This window comes from Tympanuchus pallidicinctus, unplaced genomic scaffold, assembly GCF_026119805.1.
Source record: "Tympanuchus pallidicinctus isolate F22 unplaced genomic scaffold, pur_lepc_1.0 scaffold16, whole genome shotgun sequence".
Taxonomy (NCBI): Eukaryota; Metazoa; Chordata; class Aves; order Galliformes; family Phasianidae; genus Tympanuchus; species Tympanuchus pallidicinctus.
The window spans coordinates 14,972,006-14,986,224 of NW_026294679.1; the positions used below are offsets into that span (position 1 = coordinate 14,972,006).

Consider the following 14,219-nt stretch of genomic DNA (forward strand, 5'->3'; position numbering starts at 1 on the left):
TTTTTAGGTTTTTTTTTCCCCCAACTGCATAAGGATTTGTTCAGAGAGTTTGAAATCTTTCAACTAACATTTCTAGACATAATAGAAAGCAGATGTGTTCTTTTTTCAGACAACTTTACATTGGAAAATCTAGCTCAACACAGATCATGAGTGCTTTCTGGTTTATTCTTATGATGATCTTTCTACATACATGTAAGTGTGGTTTGCTTCATTTCTCTTTTTGAATGACTGTGTCTTTTTACCACGAACAGTACTTATTTAATCTATCTGCAAAAGTTTAGTGATCTTGTAAATAGAACAGTAAATTCTATCTCCAGGAAAAGAGAAAGGGAAAACATTCAAGTGCTCTTTCAAGCTTGTTTTTACAGAAACATGCCAAAGCAATGAGTCATGCACCGCACTCCTCATCCTGCACCACCATAAGAATGTTCCTCTAGAACAAAGAAAATAAAGCTAAACACATGGTGTAGTTTCTTCTCATTGCTCTCTCAGCAAACACAGACCCCTGCACTAACCTGTTACAATCAATAGCTAAATCCCAGTTCAATCTAGAATTCAATGGAAAATAACATAAAAAAATAATGAATCTCTACAGAAAAGATCACAGTAATGAACTATTTATTTGCCTTAGAGTCAAATCCCATTACACAAGTACAAGACATAATTCCAAAGCTCACAAATAATGTCAAAAGTCCATGACAAACACTGTCTTTCTGAAATAATGAGCCTTTATGTCTGAAAAGCTTGAGTTCAGTTAGCAACATCAATATTGCATCTAAAAATTAATACAATACACTACAGCACTCACTTTCCTGTCCTGCCTTATATTTGTTGCTTTGTTTAACATTACTGCCATTTATAATGAAAGCTGTAAGGACCATAGGCAGACACTGAACTCAACCTTTCCAGTCCTGAACTAGAGATACATAATACAGTCCTGAACATAGAGATACACTGCCCTGAGATACATGCAAGACAATTTGCGCTTCCTTTGGCTCACACAGCAACAGATTCATAGAAAAATTAACTGGAGGACTTTTCAACAAAAATCTTCTCAGATATATGCAAAGAAAACAGAATTGTGTAATTGACTTCCTTGCAGTACAAGACTTTCACAAGCTTTTGCGGACTTCAATAGTTCCCTAATTATAAATGTAAAGTGCTCATTTCTTGGAAGTCAGCAGAAGTTGAGCTAGATGTCATGAAAAAGGTTGCATTTGGGAACCAAAATTTGAATTATTCTAGGAACTAAAAACCTACATTCTTCTTTACCTAGCTGCAGTTGTTCCTGTTCATTGCAGGGGTGCTGGACTAGATGACCCCTAAAGGTCTCTTCCAACTCAAACTATTCTATGATTACAAATGAACAAGGATAATATAATAGAAATTAAGTTTATTTCCAGGTTATTTATGCACTGATTAAATAAATATACCACTGTGTTTGACTGACGAGAAGATCTTGTCTTTAAAGACAAGATTTTTGTATTAAAAAGAAGAAAATTTTTAAAGTATTCTTAATTCAAGTAAGTTTTAGTCTCATTAGTTTTTAGAGACTCAAACTGTGATTGAGACCACCTTGATAAAAACAACTATCAGACTATTCTGAAGAGCGTAAGCAATGTAAAACAATAACATGGCAGAACTAAAACCTTCCCCAACTCAATGATACTAAGTAGGATCAGTAACTCTACAGAAATACAGGTTACACGTGCATGCAAGTATTATGTGGGAAACTCATTCCCAAACTTCCTCTCCCTCTTTTATATACTCCTGTCACTAGATATTCATTAACATAAAGCCTCTTCTGCTGTTACAGTGCTTTCTGTATTGAAAAGAAATTTTGAGATGACATTTCCTATTATCACATTGGAGTCAGGATGCCTACTCATCTATTCCTACTTCTAACTCTGCTTATCCTGTTTCCTTGCCAAATACATCACATACTGCAAATATGTGGGGGAGGGTTCAGGATTTATTTTCAAAGATAACAACTTTGCAGGCACTGCTCCATCTTCAGTATGGACTATATGTATTCTTGCACAGCTCTGGGCATGAAAATCACTTTCCCAAAGAATTTTACTCTTTTTTTCCCAGGTTTTTGTTTTTTTTTTTTTTTTTTTTTTTTTTAAATTTGTACACAGAATAGGTGAGTGGACACGCTACATAAGCATGGCATTTGTATTAACTGTGGCTAGGCTCTACAAGCCCAAGTCCCAGGCCCAGATGATAGTTACAAAAGAGTTTGAAAAACATGCTTGCTACAGTTTGAACCCCTGTACAGAATGAAGTATTTTAAGGGCTCAAGTTAAGTACCTTCCCTTTTTTGGTAACAATCTACAAATTCCATTACAACATTCGGATTCCTGGCAAGCTTTCCTCCATTAAGTGGTTTCTGGGATTTTCCTAAAGTCAGAGGCATGCTTTACTGCTTTACTGACCTAAAGAAATCTCAGGGATCTAAGGGCATCTGCTCACATAGCGAGTTTTAAAGGCAGACCTGATGAAGCACTATAAAAATACGAAATGCAGTTTAACTGTTGGGAGGAGGTAGAAAGGCTCAAAGAAAATCTACAATGGAAGTAGACTGCTATCAATAGGTGCAAATAGTGCCATAAAATACGCAAATTCATCATCACTGCCTTTCAAAACAGCATTAGCCCTACTTGGCATTCATGGAGAGGAAGGGGCTGACCAGGAAAGGAACAGATCCGTTTAAACATCTTGGAACTTCATACAAAGTAGTAGGGAACTGACATCTCATTTTGGATAAGGGTTGTGCTGTTTTTTTTTTCCTGGTCACATTTTAAAAATTCCTCTCTGATTTCAAGAGTGGATACTTGGCAAAATATACCTATTTACCTTTTCAGCAAAAAGCAGATTAGCTGAAGATCCTAACCACTGTGGGAGCTTAAACAGACTAAAATCTTTATCTTGATAGGAGCACTAAGAAAGAAATCCTAGGCTTTGCCAGAGCTTTTAGTACAATCATGTTTGGACACAAAATAATACATTCTATCCCTGCTGTGGATTGCCTAAAACAAGCACATCCAAGTCGCTGGCCACATGTGGCCCAGCACAGCTTGCAATGCCCCCTGCCCTGCACCAGCATGGCAGTGGCTCTGCCCCACTGAGTGGCCCCATCCGGCCCCAGGCATCCCCATCACTCAGTGCCAACTCAATTTCTTTATCACTTGCTTTGCTATATTTGCGACTCCATTTTCAGTCAACATAAATACATGACCTGCAAATTTTCAAATGAATTGTACAGCATTGCAATCAAATATTCAAGTAAAAAAAATGCAATTGTCTCTCTCTACTAGCTTTTATAATCCATCACACAGAGAAATATCCCTCGCTTCACAGTCACACCTTATTCATGCCATCACTTTTTGGCAGTACATACGTTTGCAAACAACTGTTTTCAAGGATGAAAACCAGGAAAAAATTCATCATAAATCTCTGACACCTGGAGAGCTCACTAGGAATGGCAACCACTTCCACTAAACAACACTGATGCATTATGTTCACAAAAACAGGGCCACATACCCCACTAGTTTTATGATTTTGTTGCTCTTCTTTGTTATGTTTTAATAAAAAACATTAAAAATGTTTTGTTACTCTTATACATTATTATATATTTTATGAGGGCAGCTCCAAAAGTAATGCCTCCTATATGAATCTGTTTTCCCACAACAGAGGTAGATGGTGGTATTATGGTAGCAGATGCTCAACCTTCCCACGAGTATTCCATTACATGTTGTTGCCACATGACAGATGGCAGCTGAGAGGAAGTCTGACAAAATGGTGTCTGACATGGATGTGTGTACGTGCCAAAGGTGTGGAACTGAATTTCTACATGCGGAAAAAATGTCATCACTGACATTCATTGATGCTTGCTGAATGTTTATGGAGACCAAACAGAGAATGTAAGCACAGTGAGGCAGTGGGGGGTACACTTCAGCAGTGGTAAGAGCTACAGTGGCTTGTCTCTGCTGATGGAAGTTTTTTATGAGTATGGCATGCAACTTCCTGTTCATCACTGACAAGACTTTTCTGCTGTAATCACAGCATGTCTAGAAAGCCTGGACAAATTTTTCTTTGTTTAATTGAAGGAAATCCATTCACATTTTATATCCTTCCAGACATGAGTAGATATTGGTACCATTTGTTTATCTTTAGTTCTCTAATGTTGATAATGAAGCCTGATTTAGTAAACACTTAAACCAAGCTTCTTAGTACTGCATGAAAAATTTTTGTCTGAGCAGCGAGGACTTCCTCAAAAGCCTGACAAAACTGCATGGATGAAACTCTCGTTCAGCCTCTCACAATGGAAAAAAAAAAAAAAAAAAGAAAAAAAAAAAAAGAAAGAAAATCTGCAGCCTCAGATCCCATGATATTTGATTTTTAGATGCCTGAAAAATACTTAGGATGATGTTAACTGTATAGATGCTCTACATATTATATTAGGAAAGTTCAGATTTTTAGAGCAGGATTCACAGGCCTCTCTGCATACGCTAACAGTACAAACCAGAAGAGAAATGGAGCAGGAAGGATAAAGCCTTAAATTCCTGCACATGATCAACATAAAGAAAATGGATATGTCTGTGTGCAGAATCCTTTACTGATACCAGGAATCTCTGCTTTCCTTTCAGATAAATGAACAATGGAAAAGGTAATTCTCAGTGCCTTCCCCATTTCCCATTTTTATAACCCTAGTTCCCCTAACAAATGGAAAGCCAGATATGCAACTCCTTCCACTAATGTTATTTGATTTATTTTTCCCAGAAGACTCCCGTAATATCAAACTGCATATTTTCTTAAAAATAAAAAACACAAAACACAACAAAGCCACCAATAAAACAAAAATCCTCACTGCTTTTAAAATCTTTTTATAATAAAATCAGAAGAGAAGGTAGCAACAGTGTTGTCAATCTTCAGTGTATGTCACGAGTGTTAGGTTTATAACATTCAACCAACAGGCTGAGCTAAGATTTAGTTTCTCTGCTCAGTGTAAGGGAATATACCTCCACTAAAAAGAGATTTACAAGTTGACCTTGGGGAAGTTACTCATGTTTTCAAGTCTTTTATTAACTGCACAGAGAGCTTAAAATTATTGAGTCAGGAAGAGTAAGGAACCTGACTTTTCAGAGATTCCATTTACTAGGATACTCAAAGGAAAAGGAACCTGGATTTCATTCCCAAGACAATTTTATTCAACATATTTATCCTGATGATTAAGTTACTCTCCCAGGAGATGAATCCCTTCAGACAAGGTAGGAAATTGAACAACTTCTGCTTCCTTTCTTAGACAACACTTTGATAAGTGATGTAAAATACAGTATCTTACAGAGATTTTAAATAAAGAGCTTTTAACAGCATTACAGTTTCTTCAGGGCTAATTTTTGGAAATGTATTAAGTATAGTAGTTTCGGGTACTGCACTGCACACTTCTGCAAGATAATGACCTGCTCCAGGTATCTGAAGTGACAGAAGTCTACTTACAAGAACCTTAACTACAAGGAAGTATTGACTGAATCACGGTATCTGTGCTTTTCAAATGGCAGTAACAGCCACAGGGGTCTGAATTTTAACAAAATTCTGCTGTAAACACCTTTGACTTAGCTTCAGAATTTCTAAAATTAAGCTGGCACTTTTTTCACAGTAACAATCCAATGGGTGAGGGATGGGAAACATGCTGCCTTACAGGCTAAAAGTAGTTATTACATCAGAAAACATTGAATTGCACACATCATTTCTCTGCAGCAATTATCAGTTTTAATTGCTTCCTAGACTTCTACGTTAAAAGTTGTGTTTAATGCTGCAAAAAAGTACATACTTGTTTTGTCCAATGGTTTCAAAATCCTTCACAATAGCTGCCAGGGAAGATGAATTATCCAGAGGGATTCCTTTCAAGTCAAATTCAAGAATCTGAGGGGGAAAAAAAAGTAGTAATAAAACTAAATCATATTACAAGTTATATCTAAGGTAATTAACAGCAGAGCAGTATACACAGTAAAATTAGTCAGAAATAAATTCTGCATTTAGTTAGAGATATACAAGTATGAACTGGCATTTGCAAAAGCAGAATTTGAAATCTTGGAACATGCTCAGAAAACACTGAGTTGCTGCTTTCTATTAACAATGCAGAGAAATAACTCAATTCTTTAATTTTTAGATACCGTCTTTTGCAGTTCCACTTTGCCATATTAAGTAGTTTAATTATTCATAAGATCAGATACAATTCCCTTCCAAATCTGGAGGAAGTCAGTTGCTGTTGAATTTACACAGATATTTGAAGCTTCCCTTTCTTACATGTTATAAATTCAAAGAACAACCTTTAGCTTTAATTTCTGTTTAAAAAAAAAAAAAAAGAAAGAAAGAAAAAAAGAAAATATTTTCCCTAAGAAAAATATTACTGAAGATGCAAAATAGCAACCATAGCATAAACCACAAGGAACTTCAGTTTACAATTCATTCTGTTTTTTTTTTTTCCTTAGTATATCATAAAGGATCCAATTACACACTCGTATACAGTACTGAAGGGCTGAATATCATTTGGTCCTAAGTAAGGAGGAAAAGAATACCAACCACGTGCCACAAACTCACCAGATACTCATTTACATTACCTAAAATCACTATTTACTGTATTATAGTATGTGGCACAGGATGAACCCATTCACTTGTATTTACTAACACCGTTTAAGAACATACATTCATTAGCTCCAGCCTCTAATATTCACAACTGTAGAAACTGACTTTCAAATTTTATAAGCATTTTGAATCATAAAAAAATCAAATAAAAATTACCTCATTCCAAACAGGATTGAGTTCACTGTCAATTTTCTTTGTTTTCTTTTTTTCATCTGCAAAGACAAATAAAGAATGATCATTTGATTTCACTACGGCATTACTGGTACCAAAATTTTTCCTTTGATTTCTCAAAACAAAACTTGAGCGTTAAACCAAACTTTTCAATTCTTTCTGCCCCCTTCCAATACCTGCACATCTTTCAGTCAAAAAAACAATGTTCCTGGGCAATTTCAGAGGATGCTGAGGCTTTTTATTTTGTTTTGTTTAAGCATGGCTAGACCTATTCCCATAAAGCAAAATTATTGTTTAGGTACTTCAATCTTTTGTGACTTTTGACTACAAGTTCAGACTGATGGAATAACACAGACTAAAAAGCCTGGAGACACCTATGTGGTGACCTCAAGGGAAGGAACTTTACTAGTAAAGGCAACAGGTTGCACACACAGCAAATCTGTATTACACAATAGTCTAATTCTGAAATAGCATCACTTGAAAAAAAAATCTTAAGGTATTAAACTGTCAGCATTTTCTGCTTTAAATGAGCAAGTATTAGCAGAAGTAAATCTGCATTTAAGAGGAAACAGTCCTTCCAGAAAAAAAAAAAAAAAAAAAGAGGTTTCCAGAGATCAAGTGTTTTCAGAGGTTACATGTATGACTTTCTTAACAAAAACTTCATAGTAAAATTTGCACTTGCTTAACCTACAATTGACAGAGGAATTGTCAGTTTCTTAGACTGTGGTGTTTCAAGTTCCTTCTCTTGCCAGGAATACTACAACTAACTGCTGCAGAGGCCCTCTGCAGGCCCCTCACCCCTAAGAAAGGGAAATACAATTCTGTTGTTACAGAAGGTTCAAAGCAAGTAATAGTTAAAGTTTTAGCAGGCATACAGCTCTGCTGGAAAAGAAGTCTTGACATAGCACTTGTAAGTACAGAAGAATGCCAGCAATCAAGCAGATCTCTAAAGAGAAATGCCATATAATAGTGTTAACATACATGTGCATCTCAGCAAAGTCAGTATCCTAGCTGCTGATCCGTCAGATGCTCAGCCATCTCAAGAAGCCTACATTTCAGACAGACTTTGAGTTAAAGAAGTACAGTAAAGGTGGTGACACTTACTACTTGCATGTTATGTCTGTACTTTCCCAGGAAAACTCTGTAAAGGTCTGGGAAGCAAGAGCAAAGATATGCCATATGGGCAGATTCATATACACACTATACAAGCAGAAGCCTGCAGTGACTGCTTCTGTTGGATGAGTGTACTGTACTGGAAAAAAAAGTCATCCCGTAATGTAAATTGCGAGAACTGACTTGCATTTATGCAACAGGAATTGTCCACAATTCATACAGGATATTGACTCACATCACACCACCAAGGAAAGAGCATTCATAACCTACTATGCTTCAGACTCAGAACAAGGAACTAAATACCATGCTAATAAGGGAAATCCACTTAATATAAAAACGTTATCTAATAAAAGACAAAGCATTTTGAAATCTGGATATCCTAAAATGCCTGTGGCTTGGAATTGATACTTGAAGACCTCCTACGAATTGGAGCCAGGAGTCAGGGAAAAGATGTTCTCAGTGCCAGTGGAAAAAGGAACAGTTGCAGCTGTTTGCAAAGGAGACGCTGAATCACAGATCCTGAGAGAACTAACAAATAAAAGTCCTATGATCCCTGCCTAAGCTCAAATGCAACTCTGTAATGTGAGGAATGCCTTGCCTCTAACATCAGGCAAGGCAATTACTGACAGGGAGTGAAGTATTCCCACTCTGGACTATCATTTTTCATAAAAACAAGAAAGTGAGATTTGCAATTCTCCACTACCTGTATGCATATCCTAGACTGTTCTAAGAGAAAACATCTTGTGTTGTGCATTTACATGAAAGTTGGATGAAAAACACTGGGAAGCAGTGCATACATTGGTGTTCTGCTGTAATTTTAGTCAGTCTGAGCGTAGCATTTATATTTCTTAGTCACATATTTTCTCCACTTTCTTCTTTTTTGCAAACTTTCTATTTATTACCATTCTTATAATGTACTGCTTTTTTTTTTTTGTTTGTTTGTTTGTTTCTCTTTAGACTGTAAGAAAAACACCTTCTTCCCACCAAAGTTACCTTGCTAAACACATTATTGCCAAGCAGGATAGGATGGACAGCCCAGTTAAAAGTTCTCAGTCTGTCCTCTTCTACTGGTAATAAACCCACTTACAGCAGCCAACATTATAATGCAACTCACAGTATGTTCTAAGATGGGGCCTGTCATCATTTTTAGCTTGGTCCTATCAAGAAATAAGAGTAAGAAATGATAATGGATATGAATGTGACACTCCACCTGTTTGTTTCCTTAAAAAGTAACTATGGCATTCCAGATACCACAGAAGAAATCTTTCTTTGATTTATCTGGAAAAAGGCACTATGCTACTGCAGGTTGTTCATTCTTCACTGAAAACATTTAAGTGCAAAAAGAACTTTGTGATAAGTCAATGAGATGATAGCATTCAGAAGATTCATTCAAAGATGAGCTGTTTAAACAACAACTGTTCCATCATTAGAAAGACAATCACAATACTACAAAACACCAATGCATAAATCTTGCGTTTACAACTCCTACAACAACTGGTGTTTTTAACAACTTCAGCGCGTAGGGAATAGCAGAAGCAAACATTATCTGCTAAAACAATCCTAATCCTGAGATTTAAAAGAGCATCACAATCCACTACACTGCATTTTCCACAGAACTGTTGTTAATGAAGAATTAAGATTGCACAGTAGTAGAAACAGAGCCAGTCAAGCAGACAGACCTCCAAAAGCCACAAAATGGATGTTATTTAATCTCTGCAAAACAGAAGGTATACATTTTGTGAATAATTACATTATAATAGACCTTTTTTTCACACACTGAAACACGAACCAATAAATGGCTGCAGATCTGCTGGAAAGCTCTTAGATTAACCACAAGTGGAAGATGACATATTCAGACAGGCCCAGTTAAACTGAATACTGTTTCATGGCGGTTTTTAATGAATAAAGATAAATGACAGTCAAAAGGAGGGAACAATGCATTAAATGTTCTAGACCTGACTGCACATATGAGCAATTACATCAATTTTTGCTTCCAAAGACGAATCTTAGATATTTTTTTTCCAACTCAACATATTTAACAAGAAAAAAAAAAATAATACTGACATAATCATTATCACTTCCTGCCACTTCAGCAAACGACAACACTTTCTCATTAGTTTGACAAATCATTTATCTTGCATGAAATAACAACAAACTCAGAATTCCGCAGCAACAGCAGCCAGTTCCAGATGGCCGTACTGGTTTACTCTCGGGGCGTAGCTCTCTTTGAACAATGAGCTGATCGTAAGGTAAATAAATGAAATGTTCCAACCCGCTGGACTGAATAGAAATGTGCAAAAAAATGTCAAATGCTTACACAGAAAGTCTTTGTTGTAAATAAAGCGTCCCATGAAAACAGATGCTTATTTCCTCTTTATATGTACTTGGCATCACTTTATTAATTGCGCTGGCACTAGACAGTCTGTAACTAGCTTAGATACACAAGTACTGATGAAGTCCATTGAATAGCAGATAAAACTACAGTAATGTATGCAGGTTAACACCAAGCGTTCTCAGTTACTTCCATAGTAGTAGCTGTAGGGCCATGGCCTTTTCTTCTCAATAACAGCTGTGAAGATCTAACCCTGAAAGATACTGAGAAATCATCTGAAAATCACTGAACCTTGACACCAGCAAAGGCTATGGAAAGCTGAAGTCTGAAAAGGCTAAGGAAAAAGCAACATTTTAATGACATGAACTTGAAACCGGTGTGGGGGAACTGGCTGTGCATAAAACACCTCAATAAAGAGCCAGAAGTTCAAGGTATTTCAGATGTGATCCCTACTCCTTCGCATTCAGCAACCAGCTACTTCAGCTGCAAACTAAAGCAGAACTCAACAGCCCACACAAGCCTGACACTGCTCACCTTAACGCAGCTTTGCTCAGAAAGCCAAAATGCTGACCTCTGCTAGGTAACGCAATGACATAAAAGAGAAGTGGCAGGCATAAGGATAAATTAAATGCCAAAATTGTGAGGTTAAATTGAAGACAATAATTGACCATGTTTGTGAATATCAATAATGCCAACTATAGAACATAAAGTATAAAAGTAAACTCGTTCCTTTAATATTTGTCACAAAATTCTTGTGTTAGGGTACTAACATCAATACCAAAATAAGTAAATAAGCGAATTCTGAAAATTATATTTACTAAGTATAACTGAATTGCATTAGACAATGCAGTAAGAACAGCAGATCACTGGCAGGATTTAAACAGACACTTGAGGTACAAAAGAAGAGAAGGAACAAGGTAGTTCTGTAGTATGGAACTACAGGAACAGAAGTAACACAGAAAGGCAAAATTGACACAAGAAAGCAAAGAGAAGAAAAAGAAGCTGAAAATATGAATAGCCTCTTTGACAGGCTCAGTCCTAACACATTGAAAATCCAAGACAAACTTGAGAACACGGAACAAAAAAAAGGAAATGGAATGATATCATGTCTTTTTAGTGCTAAAGACTCTGCAAACTTTTTATTTTGGAAGTTAAGATACTGAGTACCCACTGTCTCTTTCTATACCAGTCTCCAGCAAAATGTCATGATTTCATACTTGGTTTCTGAAGGCAGTAAGCCCTTTCAATGATCAATGACTTCATGCTTTAAGAAATACCATTCTCATTTCAGGGCAGTTAGAAAACCAGATAACTTTGCCACAGTTTCATCTAAAAATCCAAAATAGTTTGTTTCTACAGGGTTTCTATACCTTTAAGATAAATCAATATTTGCAATCAAGTTCCTTTAGTCAAGACAAGAGAGGAAATGATAGCAATAGATAAAACACATGGCAAAACAAATAATAAAACACAGTAAACTTTACATATTACAAGTGATGGCAATAGTTAAACCATACAGTTTTCATATATTACATGTAAATGCTAATTATACCAGTTTTCTCCCTGCATCTAGCCATTAAAAATGCAAAATGTGGTATCCGTTCTTCATCTTTAAATTAAAGTCTCAAAATTGAAACATTTTAAGTGCGAATCATCTTGTTAAAAAAATTACCCTAGCATCTTCAGTAATCGTACTGCTCTTTTACATACTGGTAATATGGCAATAAACAAGTCAACAACTAAAGATACAGTGCTGCAACAGTGGCACTGCTAGTGGACAACAGCTCTGCAAAATAAAGGAGTGAGTGATCAGAGGGTACTTTTAGATATCAAAATTAAAAATCAATCTCTGCAGTGTGGCTGGGTTTTAAAGCAAAGGGCTCATCTTCTGCAAAAGCCCGCAATCTGCATCCCATGACAGAAGTGCAGGAAAAAAGCAGTGCACTCCACCCAAGTCCAACCCACGCAGGTAACTTCAGGTTCTCTAATTAAAGTTTTTCCTAACAGTACATCAGAATTAACTTCATGCAAATTTGTTTTTACAGATTTTCTAACTCTTACACAGGACGCTATCCTTAAACGTTCAGAAGGGAGGTTGCGTATGACAGCTTTCCTTACCTTTAAAAACAATGGAAACGATCGGATCTGGCTTCCCAAACTTGGTTTTGGGGATATTGGACGCAGATTCTACGATCACCCGGAGCATCGCTCCGAGCCGTCACTGAACGCAGAGCCACGTAAGGAAGCTGCGGGCTCCCAGGCGCAGCTCAGGGCGGCAGCGCGAGCAGGAAGAGGCGGCAGGGAATGGCACGGCACGGCCGGAGCTCGGGGTGGGTCTATGACGAACTGCTCCCGAAGGCTATGACAAATTCAATGCCTGTAAATTGACACCAAGCGCCGCGTTTTTTGCACAAAAGGAGATCTGACTGGTGAGATCCAGCGACAGAAAGGGCAGATTTTTCGGTGCGCATCAGTAACGAAGGCAAGCATGAGCAACGTATTCAAGGCAACTCCAGCAGTCAGGATGCATCGCATCTGTCTCTACGCCAAGGCACTGCATTCCATGGCAGCTTTTTCTCCCTTCCTTTTCAGAACTTCGCAGTCCGACCGCACGGCCCCGCGGCCTCGCGCGCCCCCTGCTGCCAGCTGCGGGATCTCCGCGCGCCCAACGAGGATCGGCCGCACAACAGCTGCGCTTGGAACGGACCCACCAGCAGCACGCAGCGCACCTGCTGCCTCCACACACGGCCACCCAAAATCTCACCGTGCGTTGTGCAGGCGATTCCTGAACTTTGCCGAGAAGGATGTGCCAAACTACTGCCTTCGCTGCATTTAATGCAATGTATTTAGTAGATGTCTCGAAAAGGCGTGACCAGAAGTCATAAGTAAAACTGCACAAGAATTAAGCAAATATGCGCAGTAAACAACCAAGGCAATGAGACCCTGTGTATTGGAGGCCTGTATTTTAAACACAAACACATGCAGTAAACTCCACTAAAAAAAATCTTGCTAAAACTTGCTTGGCAAGAACAAGAACTCTTTGCTCCAAGTTACCCCATCCTCAGTTTTATCATGGTTTTTCTCAGCTATGAGCCAGATGTAAAAAAAGAAGTGGTTCATGCTACTTCTGCAAAATCTGTTTTTTAAGCGGAGATGAGGGCAGCCAACAAAACAGCACAGAATGAGTCCTCCACAAAGGTCAACCAAGTTTTTATGCGGGGACCCACAGGAACTACCTGTAACTTATTATTTTTGAAGCTGGTATGAAACTTGCTTCCTTTTTCAGATGAATCACAGCATTGCTAAGGTTGGAAAAGACCTCTAAGATCACCAAGTCCAACATCAGCCCCCACCCTCCCCCCGCTGACCATGTCTGTCAGTGCCACAGCAACACGTTTCTTGAACACCTCCATGGAGGGTGACCCCACCACCTCCCTAAGCATTGCATTCCAGTGCATCGCCACCATTTCTGAGGAGAAATGTGTCTTTAACATCCAACCTGAACCTCCCTTGGTGCAACGTAAAGCTATTACCTCCCCTCCTATTGCTGCTACCTGGAAGAAGACACCAACCCATCCTGCCTCCACCGCAGCTTCTTTTCAGGCAGTTACAGAGAGAAGGTGGCTAGATTTCAGGTAGCGGTGAGGAATCCAAGAGAAAAGAAGCAATGCAACATGGCACATTCAGGAAAGGTGATGAGAACAGAAGGACTGTAGCCCTAACTGGACTCAAAGAACTCGGATAAGCACTACTCTAAGCCTTTTAGCCCTCCTAGCTGCCACTTACCTTCCTGTCTGAGTGCCTCACACAGAGCAGGACAGCCACGCTTAACAAGCAACACGTGGAGTGCACGCCTGTCACCAGCCCACATTGTAAAACCACCTTCTCATTGCAAACTAAAAAATCCCGTTAAGCAAAAAATTTATTATGACTTTATACAAGAGAAACAACC

General features: G+C 38.1%; 1 protein-coding gene across 5 annotated transcripts in view; it reads right to left on the reverse strand.

Annotated features, from left to right (window-relative positions):
* MYOF (myoferlin) overlaps window positions 1-14,153 on the reverse strand; it is a 67,583-nt gene extending 53,430 nt beyond the window's left edge. For 3 of the 5 annotated variants that reach the window (XM_052677225.1, XM_052677224.1, XM_052677222.1), the window contains exons 1-3: window positions 12,386-12,785; window positions 6,808-6,863; window positions 5,837-5,928 (exon numbers count right to left, since the gene is read on the reverse strand). In XM_052677225.1, the coding sequence (XP_052533185.1) occupies window positions 5,837-5,928; window positions 6,808-6,863; window positions 12,386-12,473 (236 nt within the window). In that variant the 5' untranslated portion in view covers window positions 12,474-12,785. Of the gene's footprint in view, window positions 1-5,836; window positions 5,929-6,807; window positions 6,864-12,385; window positions 12,847-14,053 lie in introns of those variants that run through there. The other 2 variants (XM_052677223.1, XM_052677227.1) reach the window with 2 other exon arrangements.
* Between the last annotated feature and the right edge of the window lie 66 nt (window positions 14,154-14,219).